Genomic DNA, 20,183 nt, shown 5'->3' on the forward strand with positions numbered 1-20,183 from the left:
CACAATAGCACTGAGTAATGTTAGTATATTGTAATCGCTACTGATATTTCTTTACCGAGCATTCTTAAACAGCGTCCAAACATGTATGTCTGGTGCGCGTTCCAGATTACTTGTAACAGTAAAACCTTTCCTTCCTGCTAAAATTAAACACCTTCAACTTATCCAAGCAGATCACAATGAAGTTGTAAGTAGGTGTGGTGCATTGTAGCTAAAAGCGGCTGGGCAAGGGCCACCTTATCCTGCTGCTGGAAAAGCAAACAGCCTGTGCCCAGCGCATTCCTATGTTTATTAAACAATATACAGTTTCTCCTGCACTTTTGTTGGCTGGTAGGTCCACATTTGAGCTGCAGGTCATCGAGGGTGTCTCATATCCACCAGCTTATTATATGACCTTGCTGCGATATATAAGAAAAGTATTTCCAGACTAATGCAATAAAATGCGGTGACTTTCTCTGTTTATGCCTGAGACAGAAGACCATGTGACACTAGATTATTTTCTTTTTTGGTATTAGTACTCCTGCGTACGTGTTGACAGCGAAGCAGAGAAAATAGTTAACATACCTGTACAGTAGCCGTTCTCTCTCTCTTGGTCACGTTATTAGCACATACCTCTGGAAACCAACTTAAAAGGTATGAAGTGGAACCCCGCTGGGTTTCTACAAAGAGAAACATAAGACCACGTTATATATTAGATCTGCGCCCTGGTTAAACTTTCAAAGGCCGTGGCCAAAGAGGTGCACGGACATATTTTAAGGGACATGCTGCCTCCTGTCCTCTTCCTGTTCCGTGTCCAAGCAGCATTACATCTTTCATCAAACTCATCTCCCACAGTGCATCAGGTTGTCAGAGGCCCAGAGAGCCATGTCCCCCCCATCTGCTTTTCATTTCACAGCCATATTGATATTATTAAATCTGTCTTCATTTGTCTATTCACCTCTTTCCAAGAGATAGCCGTAAATCAGCACCCCCTCTTTATGATGCTATGTGGTTTAAGCAGACCCCCCCCTCCATCTTTGAAGAGCATCACGTCGCCAAATAAGTAATTTCTGAACATGCTTACTATGCAAACCCACAGTAATGTTTTGGAGGATGTACAAAGAGGACACCCCGATGAGTGTCTGTTTATGTAGGATGGATAAAATTCACCATAAAGTTGTGTGTCTTTGTAATGCATCTTCAGTAAAACATTAGTCACTACGTGACGGTTTTCTTTGGCTCCGACTGATTCAAGGACACGGACAGACCATCTGTGAAATTAAAACGGCTGTCCAGCACAGTTACGATCTGTATAATTAGGGTGAGGACAATGTAGGCAATTTAAAATTCAATTTGATATGGTTGTTGCCTGATGGAAACTCTTTATGAGCTCTTGATTTATGCTGCTCTCTGACATCAGATGAAATTTTATTGACCTGATGTACAGCAGAATTGCATAACAGCATGTACAACAGGACAGCAGTGTAACATACATGAGTCAGTGCACAAAGCTACACAAATGTAAAACGAGAGATTTTTTTGTCTCCACTTGCCTGGGAGTCGACTCTTCCAAAACACCTTGACCTGTAGATGGTTATTGTGGTAGTGGGGAGCCGCGGCATCGAGTCGGAGTACCCTGGGAGACGAGCGAGAGATGGGCAGCTCGTTGGAGAAGTCCCGTGAGATTGGCGATGAGCCTGCCATGAGAAGCCGAGATTCACGTTCACCAAGTGGAATTCATTTAACACATGACCCTTTTGGGACCTTTCATGACTGGTTGCCTGATCGCAGATTCTCCGTAGAAGTGCATGATGGAACGTTTTCAAAAATGGAAGCAGATGTAAAAACTAACAAATATGAAAACTTTTAAAAAACAATTCGGTGCAGTTGAACCAACAGGGTGGATATGAGAGATTCATAACGAGATGTTAATGCACATTATATGCAGAAGTCATTCAGTTCTATATCTGTCAGCTGCATAAACCTCACCTCGTTTATACTTGGACCCTTTAATTTCAATCAAATCGGCTAGTCGACATTAATTTAAATGAATCTACTTTAAAATCTAAGCAATGCTTGAAAGATATCCCGAGGGACTCCGAAGGCTGATAGAAATGCAGGAAAAACAAAAATAAAGATATAAAAATGTGCACAGGGGAGCAATAAGAATTGAGGTGCAAGGAAAATACAAATGCAAATAGCAGTTTTGAAAAATGGAATAAATCTTGACATTATTTAACCTGCCAGGATGCAAAGCCAAAACATAGACTGGGCTTACTAAATTTTCATGCTTTTTTGCTACGTGTCTGGAATTAGTTTTGGCAGAATTAGTGCATGATTTATAATACATAATTAGAAGCAGAAAACAACAACATTAGAAGAGGAACTCCCCTTTGCATTGGAAACTGTTTTTTTTTTTCTAGTAGTAAGGTGCAGATGATGTAAACTAAAGCCCCGGCGGGGTGTTTCAGTCTATTAAGACTCCCTTTTGTGACCCGCAATTCAACTGAACACAGATAAGAACTGATCCAGAGTGCTGATATATGCCAGGAAACTGCTACTTGTACGACAGGTTAACTCCTTTTATGTGAGGAAAAATGACCTTGTTTTAGGTGCCAAAAAAGCAAACCCATGTAAGCAGACACTGTTTGGACATGAGAGGCATTTTCCAATAAAGGTCTCCTGTGTTTTTGATGGCCCTGATGTTGCATGATCGTCAGTGACAATGCTGATTAATAGCTTTGGGAGACGAGAACAAAGAGGGCAAATGTTCAGATCTGACAGCCATTCCTATTTAATTTATGTTTTTGGCTTCAAGCTTTAGGCATGGGCTAGGACCTGCAAAATAATTCATTAAACTACACAAACTCTCCAAAGCTCTTCAGCTTAATTAGAATCAAGCAAGCAAAAACAGAAACAACATGGACCTTGTTCAGATTTAGTCCTTACCAGTGGAAGCAGCAGTTCTGAAGGAGAGCTGTGTGCGACCGCTCTTCAAGCGCTTCTGTCCCCAGAAAGAAACTGCCTGAATGTTAACTATATAGAGTGTGTCTGGCTGGAGTCCTGCCAGCTCCATCTCTGTCAGAGTCTATGAAACATGGAAAAAGCAAAGATCCAGACATGGGTGTTTATTTTATTGTTAATAATGTTATTATTAAAGTATTGTACAATGAATTTGGATTTTTGGATTACAATGGATTTTTCCTTTAACCATAAAACACAAAAAATCTTATCTTATTTTATTTTTCTTCTTCTTATATTATTAGAAGTAGTGGAAGTAGTAGTAGTAGTGTTAGCAGAAATAAGAGTAGTTATAGTAATAGTTGCAGTGATACAAGAGGCAGCAGTAGTAGAAGTGATGGTTAAATAAATAGTGGAAGCAGCACTAGTAGTAGTCATAGTACCAGAAGTAACAGCAGTAGTAATGCTGTTGGTCACTATTATTATATTTATCTTTACATTTTACAAGTTTAACTATGTACCATTATCATCATATCAAAACATAGACTCCAGTATGCTTTACTGTAGACATACTGTATTCATTCTTTCTTCTGATTACGTTTCTATTTAACTTTTCTGAGCATGACTGACAGGACATATAAACACGAAATCTAAACAGGCCTTCTGTTTCTAAAGCTGTAGACCAAACAGACTACACAGTAGAGAGGCATTGATTCTCCACTTGAGGTAACCGAGATCCAGGATTTGTGACATAAATGGTGAGTAATGAGCTTTAATATGTCCATACTTCTCCAGATAGCCAAAACATGTGTTTCACAATTGCGCAGATAAACGAGCCCAGTGAAACTTGCGTGAAGCCCTCCCCTGTCACCACAGAGCCATATGTTAAGACTTTCCGAATTTGAACTCTGTTTTAACTCATGGTCCAATGGGAAATCGAGTTTCTGCTCAGATCAAAAACTCCCGTGCAAGATGAGCTCAGCGTTAGTAGAAACAGTCCCCTTTATGCCGGTATGGGATTTGATTAGTGTGTTTTGTCACTGTGAGTAAGGTAAGAATAGGAAATCAATGCTGCATTTTCAGACTCAAGTTTTACCTGGAAGCATGATTTTTCATTCCTTTTACAGTAGTGTTATAAATTTTCATCAGAGGTCTGGTTTAAACCTGTTCACTCTGTTGTCAATGCTTCCTTTTACATACGGTACAGAAAAAAAAAAACTCAACTAGCCCTTTGGTGAATATTCCACGTAAATGCTTTAGGCTCCAACACAAACATTTTTATAGTGCGGCTCATAACAAGTGGTCTAACATTCTGTAAATCACGCCTGGCTCGTGGTAAAATTTTTCTCTTGCTGATGAGGTCAGGGAAAGTTATGTAGCAAAGACACAAGAAGGAAGAACGCATACTAAATTGGATAAGTCCTGGACTCCTGGATTCAATTGATACTCCTGGAAATATGCTAATTGTGTATATAAGACTTTCACCACTAGATTTTATCCTTCCTTGAGTCACAATAATTGGAGTAAAAATGTGGCTAGAATTGCCTTGGCTGCTGCTCTTTCATGTGGGAATGAAGTGGGAGCCCTTGTAAAAATTCTTAGCAATTTTGTGGTGGAAGACCCATCTTTATCATTCCTGTCATGGAGATAGAATATGAAATAAAAAAATATATATATATATATATATATATAAAAAAAAAAAAAAAAAAACAACATTTTAAGTGTGTGAGAATTGTCTTTTGGTCAAATGTTAAAAGTCAGTGTGGATTTGGCAATGCTCATACAGAATCTGTTCTTGTATCACATTCTTCTGTCTTCTTCTGTTAACATAACTATTCTGACAAATGAGCAACTAAAGAGCTTGATACTTATGTTAGACTAATACCGTCATTGGGTTAAATGGTGCATACTTCTGAGTTCATTTCCTGCTTGGGTGACAGAGATATATAAGGTTGTGGTCTGTTTTGTTTTTAACTAATGTGTCTGTTGAATAAAAATATTTCTCAACTCTACTTGTTACATTAAAAAAAATGGGAAAAAAAGAATAGGTTTTCCTTTAATAGAAATCTCAATTTTTTGTGATCCCCTTTATAGGCTACTGTTCGGCACACTGGATGGCTTTCTCAGACCCAGAAGTTATTGCATTGTAAAAACAAATTACCTAATCAAAACCATTTGAGAGTTGCGGCTTCAAGGAGAGTGCTTAGGTTACAGTAAAATACGATGATCACAAGAGCAGATGGCGTCTTTGTACTACGGGCTTTGCGGAGAAATAAATACACTTTCTAACACTTTATTAGGACGCAGGTGGTGCACATGAGTTCAACACCTGCGAGTAAACGGTGTCAACCACCACGAGTCTGAACAGCTACGGCCAAACTATGAAGATAAATTCTTAAGATCCAATTTAGATTTAGGACTTCCTCAGAAGCATTCGCAGGATCACAGTCCCCTATCTTTGCGATGTGCCAGATGACTTTCATAAGTAAAGGATACAAACAGATAAGTCATAAACCTTAACAGCTGGGGAAAGCTAAAAAACCTCACAGGACCTCATTGGGCTTTGGCACAAGTGTTCATTGTCGTTTTTCTCCAAAATGCAATTTCCACTCACAAAGGATATGTGCAAGCAAAGCAAAAAAAAAAGAAAAGCCCTCCTGCTGGCTAGTGAAGGTGAGACAGAAAAATATGTTCAGCGTTCGAAGCCAGAGTAAAAGCAGCACTTGGCTTCTAAAAGAGATGAGATACGAGCTGCACTGGGGAAGCCTTACCCCGTCTGCGACCCTGCTGCTTTCCTTTCCACTCGGGCCGCTCCAGGTCACTTTGTAATGGTGGAGCTGCAGGTCTCCCTCTCTGGGGGGGTCCCAGCGAAGCAGCACACTCACCCTGCCGTCAGCGCTCACCGTCTGGTTCGTGGTGCTGATGTTCTGTGGCCTCTCTGGGGGCAACGGGTCTGCAGTGTGGATGAACAGAGAATGTGCATTTTAGATCGCTGAATCTGATTTTGTTTGTGCGCTCTTGATGTGGCCTACAGCCAGTCAGAGTGGAGAAAGGCCACTAAAGCCAGAAAAGGATGCAAATCAAGAACTCATGGAAACTGCAAGGTCGATGAAGTCAGTGAAAAAAAAACAGCCTGACAATACTTTGCTGCTGTGTTCACTTTTTCTTCCTTTTTTTTTATGTAGCCAGAGGAAGGAGCTCAGTAGGATGTAACACCCAATTAAATTGGGTTTATACAACGCGCCAGCTAATAATTTTAAGAAGACGCACTGGAGTTATTAAAGGAACAAGATAAATTGTTTGCACGCCAGATTTACAATTAAACGCCAATGGAAACAGAACTGGATGTCATTGTCTTCTTGTCATTTTTTTTGTCTCTGTTTTTCTGCTTTCATGGTCTTTCAAGATTCTTGGCTGCATATGGAATGTTTTCGTAAGCCTGCGCCACAGCTCAGCAGGCCATATGTGTAAGTGCATATGTGTCATTGTGTATGTGTGTGTGTATTGATGGAGGATGACTCTTCAATGGAACAGATATATGATGAATGGAGACTCAGTCTATTGCCACTGGGTGGAGTGGATAAGCCTTCCACCACAACAACGCAACCAGGGGTGTCAAAGTCATGTTGCCTGAACACATATAGAGATCTGCTCCTCATTTTACGCCAGTTGCACCTCATCACAATATTTTGGAAAGTTGCTAGGCATACAGTGTACCCAAACTACAATAATGTTCCACTGTTATTGACTAAATCGACACAAAACATAAAAGCAGCATTGAACATGAGGGAATGTTCAGACAGCAACTCAACATAGCTTTTCAGTATCAACAGCACCTCGGCAAGCGACGTTTGACCTGGAACACATTTGGACTTTCAAAGGAAACAATTTGATTTCACTGCCACCAGGCATGACGAGCAGTGTTATCTACTGTAAATGCTTAAACGGTTACTGCAGATGGCCTTTAGGGTGGGCTTCCAAACACTCTGCATCCATACAAAAAACAAAGGCTCCATTTCCTGCTGCGAGAAAACCCCCGATCAACACATGTGGCCCTGCTGCCTGCTTTAAGGTCGCGAGTGGAAAACTGTCACTTGGATTTTTCCTCACCGAGTCATATAGCCTCGGAGGAGGAACCTTTCATCTCCAGATATCCTTGAGTAATGGCAGCTACGTACATGACCTACGACCTTCAGCATTCTTCATGCACCCCCGCACCCCTGCCACTCAGATGTCCCATGGCAATTTGATGAAAGTTGAAATGTTTTGTGACCCTATGTAAAGGGGGGAAGAGAGCCATATGGTGAAAAAAATAGGCTTCATAAAGTGTTATTAAGGATGTATGATAAGGCCGAATTGCAATACTGGATATAGAGAACATTTCTAAGAATTGAACACAATACAAGCGAAGCTTATCACAGTAAATAGCAAAATGAAAATGAAAAAAAGGCCAACAGCATGTGCATAAGCATCAACAAAAGACTTTCAGCATTGTGTAACTTTTTTTTTTTTATTCTCCACATCATGCCAAGTGCTGGTAATCTTTAAAAATAAAACAAGAATTGATTTGATTCATTACTGGTGATGGCTTCAGTCTGCATGTAATTATAGCTTGGACTTGGCCTTTCAATAGACTGACTTTTGGAACGTGCCAAATCAAGCACCCCTGTGGTCTGAGACGACATGAAGCACATCCCTGAGAAACTTGACTGCAAAACATAAATTGTAATCAAACAAATAAGGCTAAGCGAAACAAAAAGCAAAAACAGATACATTGAGAAAATCTCCTACTAAGCACGTTCTTGTTTATGCCTCTGTGTGTTCGTTCATGGAAAAGTCTATTCCAGAGCATCGCTGCATACACTAAGGCATGTTTAAAATCTGACACAATGTCGGCTCGCCAAACTCTCAGCATGAGAGATGTGGTGTGTATGTGTTTGGGTGTATGTCTGTACATGGACGTTTGAGAATCGAGTGGAGCGGGCTATGATGATGTACAAGCTGTGGACTGCTCTGGTTTCAGGCAGGCCAGTTTTACAAAGACGGCTGACTCTGCAGTGTTGCTTAAATGCTGTGAAGGATTTGCACGTTCGTCTTTAACTCCCCATAACTCCTCTCACTCAACGCTGTCCCAGCAACCCTGCACTGAAGCTTTGCTTTTTTTATTGAGCATCGGACAAAAAAAAAGAATTGTGCAGACTTGATCAAAATGCCAGTAGATGCAGTAAATATTCACTGTTATCGATTTGATGTTTACCTCGTGTTGAGAAGAAGTGCTTGCTAGGAGTGGTGAATCCACGTGTGCCCTGGCTGTTTACTGCGCTCACACGAAACTGGTACCACCTGTGGGGCCGGACGTCCTTCAGCAAGGCTCGCTCCTCCATGGTCTGGCAAAGAGAGAGAGAGAGAGAGAGAGAGAGAGAGAGAGAGAGACAAAGGTCATGGTAGATTTAATTAAGACAAATCAGACTAAAAAGACTCCATCACTGCTGTAATGACTAGTTGATCGTTTGCAAGAAGATCTTCTTAGACCTGCTGAAAAGCACTATTTATATGTTCCTATCCATTACCTTGCAGATCCTATTGGGAGAAAATGGAGATGACAATGGACTATTTGTTTTCAAAGGTCTCTTGATCTGATGGTTTGTAATTTAAAGCCCCAATTAGGGGTTGTTGAAATCATGTCCCTGGATGAGCTCAGAGCCTCTCAGAGAATATCCGCTAAAGAATCCAATCTGTAAGTAATTGGACAGTGACACAATCCTTTGTCGTTTTGGCTCTGTATTCCGGCACATTGGATTTGGATTTCATAAGGAATCAACAACTATTAGGTTAAAGCACAAAATGTCAGCTTTAATTCAAAGGCATTTCCATACTGAGTAAAACAGTGAAATATTTTTTAATATATGTTAGAAACAATTTGACCGTTATTTCAGGCAGAAAGAGAACTAACACACATTCTAGGCATGACGACAAAGGAAGTTTCAATGCCAGGAAAGCAGGCTTCATGAAAAAAATAAAAAATAAAATACACAACTAAAGGTCATGAATGAAGACTATCGAAAAAGAGAATAATCCATCATTATCTATGAGGGTTTACAGAAACATTGGCAAATTGGAAAAAACTCATTGGACTCATTGGAGTCCACTGAGGCATTTGGGTGCCTAAAAGTCACCAGCATATTAAATATGACCATTTTATTTCAACTCATCGGGAATGTATAGCAAGAAATATCCTTGTTACAGATAAAAATGTAAATGTATAGAGTAAAACGAATTAATTATCCACTCGACCAATCAAGTGGCAGCACAAATACATGCAGGTTTAGGTCAAGAGTTTCAGTTCATGTTCACATCAAACACATGAATGAGGAAAAATGCCATCTCTGTGAATTTGGTGCCAGATGTGCTGGTTTGAGTATTTTAGAAACTGCTGATCGGAGATTCACACACATAGCATTCTCTATCACAGAGGTGCCTAATCTTTGTCCTAAGAAGAACCAAAATTCTAACTTAATTGACAGCTGCAAGCTGAAAGGAAATTTGCATTATACCAAACTGCATTATATTAAAATAAAAGTTTCCATGCCCTCCCCTCATTTAATATTTCATAATATTTAGAAAGAAATAAACTCTGTAATTTTCTTAACTAATGCAGTTCAAATTTTCAAGTTTTAGAGTTTAATGAAACTTAAACTATAAATATAATATAAACTCTAAATGCAATATGAATATAGAAACAATCCAATTTATCATACAATAGAGGTCAATGATTAATACAGTTATTTAGGCTATAAGCTTTACAGCCCTATGCATGTAATATCAGTGACAAGGTTTATCCATAGTGGGTTAATTTCAATTCACTTTTTAGTCTATTCAGTTCGATTTACACTTTTTGTAGCTTAAAAATAAAATTTTTAATCTTATTTTAAATATTACATTTTGAATAAATATCTGTATCAGTGTATTTTTTTCTTCCATCTTTATATATTTAGCATGCAAAAGTCACCACAGTCCAACACTTTCGCCTGGTTTGGACATCTTAGAGGTTTCACAGAATGCCACTGACTAAAAAAATAAATAAATCCAGTAAATGATAAGAGTAATTTAAAGGAGAATGGCCAGACTAGTGGATGGGGAACAACAGCGAAAGACCATCTCAGGTTCTGTCAGCCAAGAGTGAGTCTTCATTGAAAACAGGTTCTCTCAACCTAACTGACTGAACAACCGGTGAAAAATTGGACATATTGACTAAATGTAAACAGACATTGTGTGCTAGTTGCTGACAGATTTGCCTACTTGTGAAATATTTGTTTTTTACTTGAAAAATAATTGCTTGATTCAGTACATGTGGCCTCTTGTTTAAACCTAATACATTTCTGTTCACGTTTCTAGATCTTCTTTTCAGATTAAATAAAAGTTGGCAATATACAAAGACAAATCAATAAAGGATGGTTTCAAGAAGAGAAAAGCTTTCAATGATGTAGTTTGGAAAACAGTTCCCTTTTGGCATTTTGGAAGATTTACAGAACAAAATTTTCTACATTATAGATCATAGGGTTCATTTTAATGGACCACTTAGGTATGACATTCGTCCAAGAATTTTCATTATCATAGCTGTAAACTCTCAAATGTCTATATAAGTTAACTTTGATTATTTGAATGCTGTCACAAAGGAGCCAAATACCAGAATACTGTCACTCACGCAGAGAAAATAAACGTCATTTTGATTCAGGCACGGATGACGGCAGTGTGAAGTACATTCATGGAAAACATGGCCTGGAGTAGTGTTGCTGTTTTCTTACCATCATAATAGTGTGCCAGGGTGAGGCGTCGTCCTCGCTGGGATGAATGCCATGGTTCCATCTCCTCTGCAGAATATACAGCACTGGCTCAATAGACACATTGAACTTAGACATCCATGTCACCTCCAGCTGTCCCTGCTGGTCCTCTGTAAAGGCCATGTCTTTCCTTGGCTTAAGGGGGACACCTATGGCACAAGGATGACACATGATGGAAAATACCTACATAATGGCCTACTTGTTCTGCGTGTTAAGAATGATTGGAAAAATAAAGTAACAGTAAATCAAAATGATGACGTGATGTTACAGTACAACATTAAAATGGACCATTGATGTTCTAGGTATTAGAGCATACAGAGCATACAGATGCTCAGAACATTCTCCAAAGCACTACCGAGAAACCAAAATCCTGGTTTGGTGCGCTGTAGGTGATTTTATTATTGGGACATCTTCTGAACATTTATCCAATTTTGTCAGCTCTTTTTCGGGAAATGTTAAACTTTCCATTAGCAAAATATTTTAGCTGCTACCCAGCAGAAGGCCATCTGCAGTTCTTTCTCTGATAGGTTATGTTTTATATTTTACATTAACTTCTAAAGTGATAAATATAGACACCGAGATTTGGTTGTATGTAAGCTCTTTGGTTTTTTTTTTTTTTTTTAACTTGTATTGCACTTTTAGACAGCCTATCATACCTTTATAAAGATTGGTTGGTGCTTGGCAGGTGTGTCCACAGCCATTGGAACAGCACTTTTTCGAGCCAGAGCACTCATGATCAGCACTGCAGCTCTCCACGCAGGCGGCTGCAAAGCCTGATGCCCTTTGAGGAGAAGGACAATCACCTTGCTTCTGCGTCTGCAGTGACTGTAAGAACTCGGCACTGGTGACACACTCATGGTGTTTCTTTTTAAAAAAACAAGGGAGGAAGAGACAGACAGAGGGAGACAAAGACAGAGGGGGAGATACAGTGGTTAGCAAAAGACATGTTCCCTGGCCATAGGGTAGTGTATGAGACACAGCCATGGTCTCTGTATAAAACTCCTGCCAAAGCTGGCACACCGCTACGTTAAGCCTAAAACAGACTTGATGCACACAGAGCTGCGCTTCTAAGGACACATCTGGCTGCGGGGTTTCTGACCAAGATGGTCTGGAAACTGTTCATTTGCAGAACATCTCCAAGAATTACTTAACTCAATGCATCTCTGCATTGATGCAAGGCACATGTTTCTTCCATTGGGGGAATCGCACAGCTGGGGAAATAGCAAAGCATGCAGCTTGTTTCTAATACAGAGCAAATGAAAGTTACACCACAGTATCTTTTACCCAAGTGGTTTAATATCCTGCCATTTTACTGCATTTTTACACTAAGCATCTTTAGGAGAATCCTGAAAAAACATGGCTCCATTTGAGTAGTTATTATGCTTTCTAAATGCACAGTTACATTGTTTTGTCTGCTTGAGATCTTTTCCTTAATACCACAGCACTCTGCAGAAGAGGATTAAAGGAGTATAATCAAATCTGATCCTATGGGCCAGGTGGATAATAGGAATGTGATTAAATTTTCCATTCCACACACATAATGTACACTCACATGTGCACATATACGCTTGTCATGTAAATCATTTGGCATCACAGTGTAATTTTATATGCTGGCCCACAATCTTTCTCGTCGAGCTCCCTGATTTGGGTGAAATCGAATCACAGGAAGATGTTTTACCAAACATGCTCATACATCATGTCTAGAACTCTTGGCTCATTCTGGTAATGCATCATCTCCCAGCAGGTTAACGACTGTTATGTTCTTTATGTACAACCCATATCCCATTGTGGTTTAGTGTTCATCCTGTGTTGGTTTTAGTTGCACTGATTCACTCACACAAACACACTGGTACTCCAAGACCGATTTTCTGTGGTAAGACTTACCTCGCAAAACTTGTGAGAAAGAACTCTTCTGGTTTCCCATAATTCCTTGCATGGCTGCAGGCACTGCAAACAAACAAAGAAAACAGACTTGAGAATGGAATGTAACCAGCCATTGAGTAACGGTAAAAAATAGCAAACAGTGGAGCCAAATATGCCAAACAACCTTAACCTTACATCATAAAAATAATCTAGCTCATAAATACCCACTGCAATCAAGCCTTTTTTAAAGTACCATTAAACACACCCTAGAAACCTTAATAGCTGTTTTCCTGCTATGATCATGAATTTGATATTATTAGTAAATGGTAATTTTTTTTTTTAGAAATCAGGTGATTTTCAGAATAGAGTTTCTTGAAGTAGCTTCCTTCTTAGTCATATATTGGTTATTCAAGGGCCAGACAAGACATGTTAAAAGAGAATCATTTTAAACTGGGGAAAATTGGGCAATTCACTTACCACCATATTAGTAACAAGTGTACACTCACTGCTTCATTCAATTATTCAGTCAGCTAATAAAGTGGCAGATACCAATCAAGAGCTTCTGTTTATATTCAAATAAAATATATCAGCCAGATAGCCTAGTTTAAGTATATCTAAAACTTTTGATCTCGGGCATCTAACACCTTAAACGGAGTAGGCCAGACTACCTCTAGGTAACAACCATTTGTTGAGCAGAAAAGCATCAAAGAACACACAACATGTAAAAAACATTGAATTGATACAGCAGCTGATGACAACATTAACCAAGAACAGAAAAACACGGGTTAGCCCAAACTAAACAAATACCAAATGCTTTTTTATAGTTTTTTTTTTTAACATTGTCCAAGTTTTGGTGAGCATGGTTTCGGTATTCATATTCAAACTGGGTAGTAAGTTTATATGTGTTAAAATGTATCAGTGTCAGTATTTATTAAATGTACACATAAACAATATTACCCCCTTTAAAGCTGTCATTTGTATTCTGTATTTTCTCTCTGGGTCTACACTGTTCATATCTTTTTATATTTTGTATAATTATGGAAACAGACTAGCAAGCTAGCTGTTAAAGTAACTGTTAGTCTGGTGGATATTCAGTGCAAAACTCACTGTCAGCTGAAGAAAAACATCCATTACATTGTAATCAGATTTACATGCTGATCCACACAAGAGCAATGGAATGTGTATACAGACCACAGATTTATTTCTTGTTATAGGAATGTACAATTTGAGTTCTTGTAAGCATCTTGAGTAGGCAATAGGTAGATTTCCTATTTCCTATTTCCACAAAACCTAACTAGCTTTAATGCAAGGTTCTTCAATTCTAATGCTGGAGTGTCTGAATGCTACGAAACCTAGAAATTATATAGGAGTTAAATCAGGTGTCTTTGAACCACGCTATGTGTTTTGACTAGGTCAAACATAGAAGCCATGATCCCACCTTCCTGTGGGAAAGACTGGTGCATTTAACAAAATATTTTATTTTGATGACATAGTTTCAACCATTGGACTATTCCAATTGGATTTATGCACTTGACTGCCAAAGTCGGGGAAGTAAAAGCTTGTCAGAGCGGATTAAGATACAGATCTGGAGTCAAGCGATCTTTCTTGCTATGAAGTTAAAATAAATATTTAATAAAAGAGTAAATATTCAGTTTAACCTTACACACTGCTAATGCTTAAATAATAGATTATAGTGCCACCCTGACAGGAAAGGGTGTGTACAGTAGTGTGTTTAGTCTCAGTCCTCTCATTCTTTCCTCTTTGTGCTCCGCTTACTTCAGTCCCCTCTAATCTATCAAACATGTGCGCTCCCAGCAAGCCTCTGACTCTGCCTCACCGGGCCAACCCTAGTCATTCATGTCGTCTCCGGTACGAACTGGGCAATATTAAGACATCTGTTGTGTGTTATCTGACGGATTATTTCAACATCTGCCATCATCTATTCTCCGCTGGAGAAAAGACGGCTTTCACTTGGCCGGACCCCGCAGAGTGCACTCTGCCTTTCGAAAGAGACCGGGGTTGGGGAGAGGGTGCTGATTTAGGTTTGCGGGAAAACAGACAAAGGTGTCGTTTTACTGCAAAAATAATCACAGCAAATGTGCAAATTTGATTTATCAGGCGGTCCTGCTGTGTCCTATCAACATGCTTTTGCCACATGAATTGCAAAAGAGTTGAACATGTAGGAATTTCGACAGCAAATTTGTTTTCTGGGTGTTGCTCCGATTTTTGGTGATAACGTTAAAAACATTTTCTGTTGAATTATGAACTAAACCTCCTACAAGCTCTAATATTGCTCAGGATAATGAAAAGAAGGTGGATATAAGTGCATTATTGTGTTTGTGGGAAACAAATGTTTCACAAACCAAATGGTAATAGGTGTAATAAACACATCAAAGATGTTTCAGGACCTTTTTACTACAGAAAGTCCAACTACATGTTAGTTATAGATATGGCCAAATATGTGGGTAACCATTTTTGCCTCAGTAATACAAGTTTAATTTAAAACCTCTAAGTATAATAAAGAGGAAACATATATGTGGCATATAAGAGCATTTGGTTGCAAGGCCAAGGCCAGATTGACCAGAACATGCACTGCTTCCACCTAACAACCGCTGACAGCCTTCATGGGTCACCTTCACACCCAGCACTTCAAAACAGAAAAAACCCACCACCCCCTCTCAATTCAACATACTCCTCAATTCCAAACACACAAAGCCTGCAAACTATCAATGTGACAACACTCTCCCGTGAGGGTGTGGAAAGAGGGCCAGTGGTAAACGTAGTGGCAATAAAGAATGGGAGCAGGACTCTATAACAGGAAGGTTGTTCTCCATCCTGCTGCCTTCACAGCACAGCTCCCATATTCATCACAACTAAACAGGTATGCGGTGCTTAGTCTGAGGCTGACAAGGGTTATCAGCGGCTAATTTCTCTAATGCACAGGGCACCAACTTAACAGACAGCATGTCATTATGATGTGATGGACGGACGACAGGCTTCCAAGTCATATTGAAAAAAAAAAAAAGAGAGACCGAGCTTAGCCGCAGTCTATTGTTTTAGTCTTAACAAAATCTAGCTTTAAATACGTTTGTGACTATTTTTGTGGACAATGTTATGGCTAAATGCATTTTTTTAATCCTAACGATTACATTTTGAAACAGAAATGATCATTCACTGAGGGATTTTTGTGGCATTCCATTTCCATGACAAAGACCCAAAGGATTATTACTGAACATTGAGTTTAACCTGAGTGTTTATATGATGGCATCCCGCAGGGACAAAAACTGCTTCCTCTGCTGGTCTTCATCATGCTCGCTTAGACATATTCTGTTTCTGAGCAAAGCTGACTTTTTGGCCTTGTCATGCTGTATTGACTAGCTACTGACAGACTGGCCTAATGGGATCTTTGTGCCCAGTGAAAGCCACTTAATCTTCATTGACAGAGAGAAAATGCAGACATTTCAGCAAAGCAGAGGAAGTTTCTGATAAAACTCTGAGAAGTACCATCTGTGACCTTATTTTGTAAAACCAAATATTCACATGATAAAAACATGAAAAATGTACACTGTAAAAAATTACTTAGATAACAATTATGTTCACTTTCAGTTTTTTTTTATAAATTTTTCTTTATATATCCCAAAATTCTTAATTGGTAATCAAGCTATTGTCCTCTGTAAAATGTACAAGTCTAGACATTTTATTGAATACATCAAACTTTAAACTTTACCAACACATTGGTGCTCTTGGTTAATAATGCTTTCCAATAGCGCAACAATTAAGAGAACAATTGAAATAAGGCTCCTTGTTCCAGCTTCAGTCCACCAACAGTCGTAAAGTGAAGCCACTCCATGGAAATAATAATAAAATTGTTTAATTCTGATGGATGCCAAACTAAAGGATACCAGCAAAATGTGTTTTGGTAATGTTTTCACATGCCAGGAGAATTCTGGCATGCCTTGGCATCAATTCTGCAAGTCTGTGAATTTAATGATGGTGGTGGAGACCACAGGGTCACTATTATTACTGTCACACAAGCTGTGCCATACTTAAGTACCCATGCTGAATTCGGACCAAATTTGTGTACAGTGCTTGCCAAGCTGGGATTTAGTGGTAAAACTAAAAATAGTGCAGACCACTGATTAATCAAGCAGTCGCACAGAATTGTCCTGATTAATATCTCTGGCTAAAATTGCTTCTCTACTGGCACAAAAAACTTCAGTAGTAAGCTAGAGTAGTGTCTGCCAAAGTTTCTCACTCTTTTCAAAAATCCATTTTTGGCAGATTTAAGAGAGCAGCAATTTAAATAATTCAAACAGATTTTAAACAATGTTTCTTATTCAGTTTTATTTATTTACCCACAGGATGCGCTTACATTTCACCCGTGTGATAAAAGCTAATTCTACCATCTTTTAGTTGAGGAAATCCAAAACAAAGGAATTTAGAGTACTGTATTGTGTTGAGAAAGTGACGTATGCACTCAGACAGTATATGGGTAGTCATGGGTTCTCAGTTTTGTATCTCAGTCCCATTGTGCTGAGCTGTGCACTGGAGAAGCACTACAACAGGACAGGTAAACCCACATGCTGCCAATAAAATAGCATGCATGGCATAACAGAATCACTGTTTTTCTATTTTGCACTGGCCAGACAAAAACGTGGGATCCTGACTTGGAATTCCTCAGGAATTTTAAAGCCTCTTTGCCCAGCCACCAAGTCTTCATCCAGAAATTCCAGGATATCCCATCTTTCTTGCTTTTTCTCAGTACAGTAAATGTGTAGGCAATACATGAGAATCTTCCAGTTTCCTCATCACCAGTGTGCTCTTCTGTCCGCTTGCCAACTTAAATGTTCCTGCTGTAATGCTATAGTGCTTGTTCAAGATTCTCAACTAAAGTGCCAGTCTATAAAGTGATAACACGTGCTGCATTAACGTAAGCGCTTAGAAGTGTTCCAGGTGTACAGACCATATGTTAAACCAAAGTTGCTCAAGAAAAAAGCCGGCCCCATAGATCTTGCAAGTATGTGTGATGATGTTGCATACACTTTGGTGATAAGATACATGGTGAGGTAGACCAGAGGCAAACGGCATCATGATTTGTCAGGGTTAAAAATGTGTTACTGTTTAAAATTCGACCTTGCTGGACAGTAGACGATGTCGATGATGGATGGTAAGCTTCACGGACTTCAATCACATATTTAGACATCTATATAGTGCCACTTGCCAAAGTCATAAACTTTGCCTTTTAAGCCTTTTTGATTGGTTGTTTTCAATACCTTTTGCAAGAATTTGATCCTATCACGTAGTGGAAAAACGCGTGAGAGAAGGGTCGGCTGGAACACATTAGGGACAATATGGAAAACCCTTCAAAAAGATAAAAGCCAACTGTCCTTCAGTAAAAAAGACATTCACCAGATGAACAAACTAGCCAAGAATTGCCAAACCTTCCATCTGTCTTCACCTCTAACACACAGGCTTTAATGCACATGGACAAAGACAGAAAAATCAGACACACTGAGCAAAAAGGTCTACTACCATCAGTACAATCCACATTACCAAAGCATTATCACCTTCAAAAATCTGATTTTCTAATTACTTATATTTCTTATACTCTGTATGCTTGCAGATTCTATATTGTAACTTTAGCATTCATTGCTGTTTTTTCTATTCTTTTTTTTTTTTCATTCCTTGTAAAAGTTTAACATCACCCCTGACATTACATTACTGGAAAAAAAACGGTTGGTTTTATTGAGTATTGTTGTGTAGTCAGTTTCAGTCGTATATATATTTAAGGTCTCCTTTATAAGCGTCTGAATATCATAAAGGATCTGGATTTTATTATTATTATTATTATTATTATTATTATTATTATTATTATTATTTGCCAGTAATTACTGGATTGACTGTGATCATGAACACTTTTGACATTTGTTACAGAAGTTATGACTTGCTTGCTGAAAAATCAACTATTATTTTTCGTTGACTGATTTCTAAATCAGTAGCAAATGTACAAATAGATCAGTCTCCTGAACTACTGTGGGTGAAAATGACAGCTTGGCCTGCACATGAACCTCAACAGCAATGTTAAGCCTGGTTTATTTATTTGCCCTTGCTTTTTTGTTTACATTGTAGAGAGGAAACATCCTCATTCCTAATGCTCTAATCCAGGCTTTTGATCAGCTAGGGCAGACTCAACGAGCATTTGGAGAACCACAGGCTCTGTTAACAATCTGTCCTGTACCAACAACGATGGGGAAAAATGAGGGGGGGGCCACATACACATTTTTCCAGCTAAATCCATTTATGGCTGCATAAATCCCCAAATCAAAGCCAAAGCCTAAAGTTAATTTAAACAAGGCCTATGAACAGAAACCTATACATTTCCAAATGTCCACCAAAGCATGGAAAAGCCAAAATAGTTTTTGTTCCAAAACAGGGCTGGTGCTTGACACACTTTGTATCCTAAAAACAAAAGCTTTTCCAGCTGTCACTACAAGTGCCCTTTATGGACAAGCAGCGGATGGTATACGATCTGACACTCCTGTCTTTTTCTCTCTGTGCATCCAAATTTAAAGAGAAAATTCACCAATTGCTCAGCTTTTTCAATATGTTTACCAGGTCTAATGCTGTACCAAAGATGTAGGGGGTGATTTCTGAAGCTTTGTTTCTCTATTATTAAAATGTTTGTATTCAGCCAAGGCATGAGCCCATATTTTGGCAAAGTTGCCATGCATTATAGGATAAAATAAGCTAATGTATTATAGAGACATATTTCAATAATTCACTTCAAAAACCTTCTGGAAAAAAACAAACTTTTCCTTTAACAAGTATATGGGGAACTGGCCTCAGAACAACAATGAGGGGAAATTTGTAGCAACACCTAATACACTGAGACAGGGCTTTTGGGATTGTTGACCACTTGTTATAGGGAACAAAAAATAAAACATTTCACTAAAGCCTGGACCATTAATAAGATTATTAACCAGAGAGCTAGAGTTTTTGTACAATACAAATATAAAAAAATTATGATTTCATTTAAAATTTGAATTAAGATTTATACCTCTACTTAAAACATGACATAAAAAACTCTACGTGGAAATGTAAGCAGATGTAAACCACTATGTAGCATTGGCTGATTATGATTTACTGTAGTAAAACAATCTCACATAGCTGTGATCAGGCCAAGAAATGTTAAAGTGGCGTCGGACAATAAAAACATCAACGAACAGATCGGTGCGTGGAAGATAACGTATAGAAAATTTCAGTCAGGATTTTTTTTACATTTTATAACTGTGATTATGGTTTGGTTCAGTTCAGCTACAGGGCATGGATGCTTTTTCATTCGAACACAGCGAATAAAATGGCTCTAATTTAGTGTTATATTTTAATATGGTATCTAAATGACAAAATACATATCAAAGTTTAATTTTGCATAACCTACATCCTATGTATGTACAGTAAAATACTTTTGTAGAGTGTAAATGACCTTGAAAATCACCTCGGAATGAAGCCTCGTGCCAGAAACAAGCTAATAATAAATGGTTC

General features: G+C 38.6%; 1 protein-coding gene across 1 annotated transcript in view; it reads right to left on the reverse strand.

Moving 5' to 3' along the window:
* The window catches only part of anos1b (anosmin 1b), a 36,539-nt gene that overhangs the window by 4,898 nt on the left and 11,458 nt on the right, over positions 1-20,183 (reverse strand). Inside the window, exons 3-10 of the mRNA XM_046858267.1 lie at positions 12,663-12,725; positions 11,435-11,642; positions 10,743-10,927; positions 8,195-8,324; positions 5,709-5,890; positions 2,926-3,064; positions 1,530-1,673; positions 562-656 (exon numbers count right to left, since the gene is read on the reverse strand). Of these exons, the coding sequence (XP_046714223.1) occupies positions 562-656; positions 1,530-1,673; positions 2,926-3,064; positions 5,709-5,890; positions 8,195-8,324; positions 10,743-10,927; positions 11,435-11,642; positions 12,663-12,725 (1,146 nt within the window). The remainder of the gene's footprint in view (positions 1-561; positions 657-1,529; positions 1,674-2,925; positions 3,065-5,708; positions 5,891-8,194; positions 8,325-10,742; positions 10,928-11,434; positions 11,643-12,662; positions 12,726-20,183) is intronic.

The sequence above is a fragment of the Silurus meridionalis genome, chromosome 9 (genome assembly GCF_014805685.1).
Source record: "Silurus meridionalis isolate SWU-2019-XX chromosome 9, ASM1480568v1, whole genome shotgun sequence".
Classification (NCBI taxonomy): Eukaryota; Metazoa; Chordata; class Actinopteri; order Siluriformes; family Siluridae; genus Silurus; species Silurus meridionalis.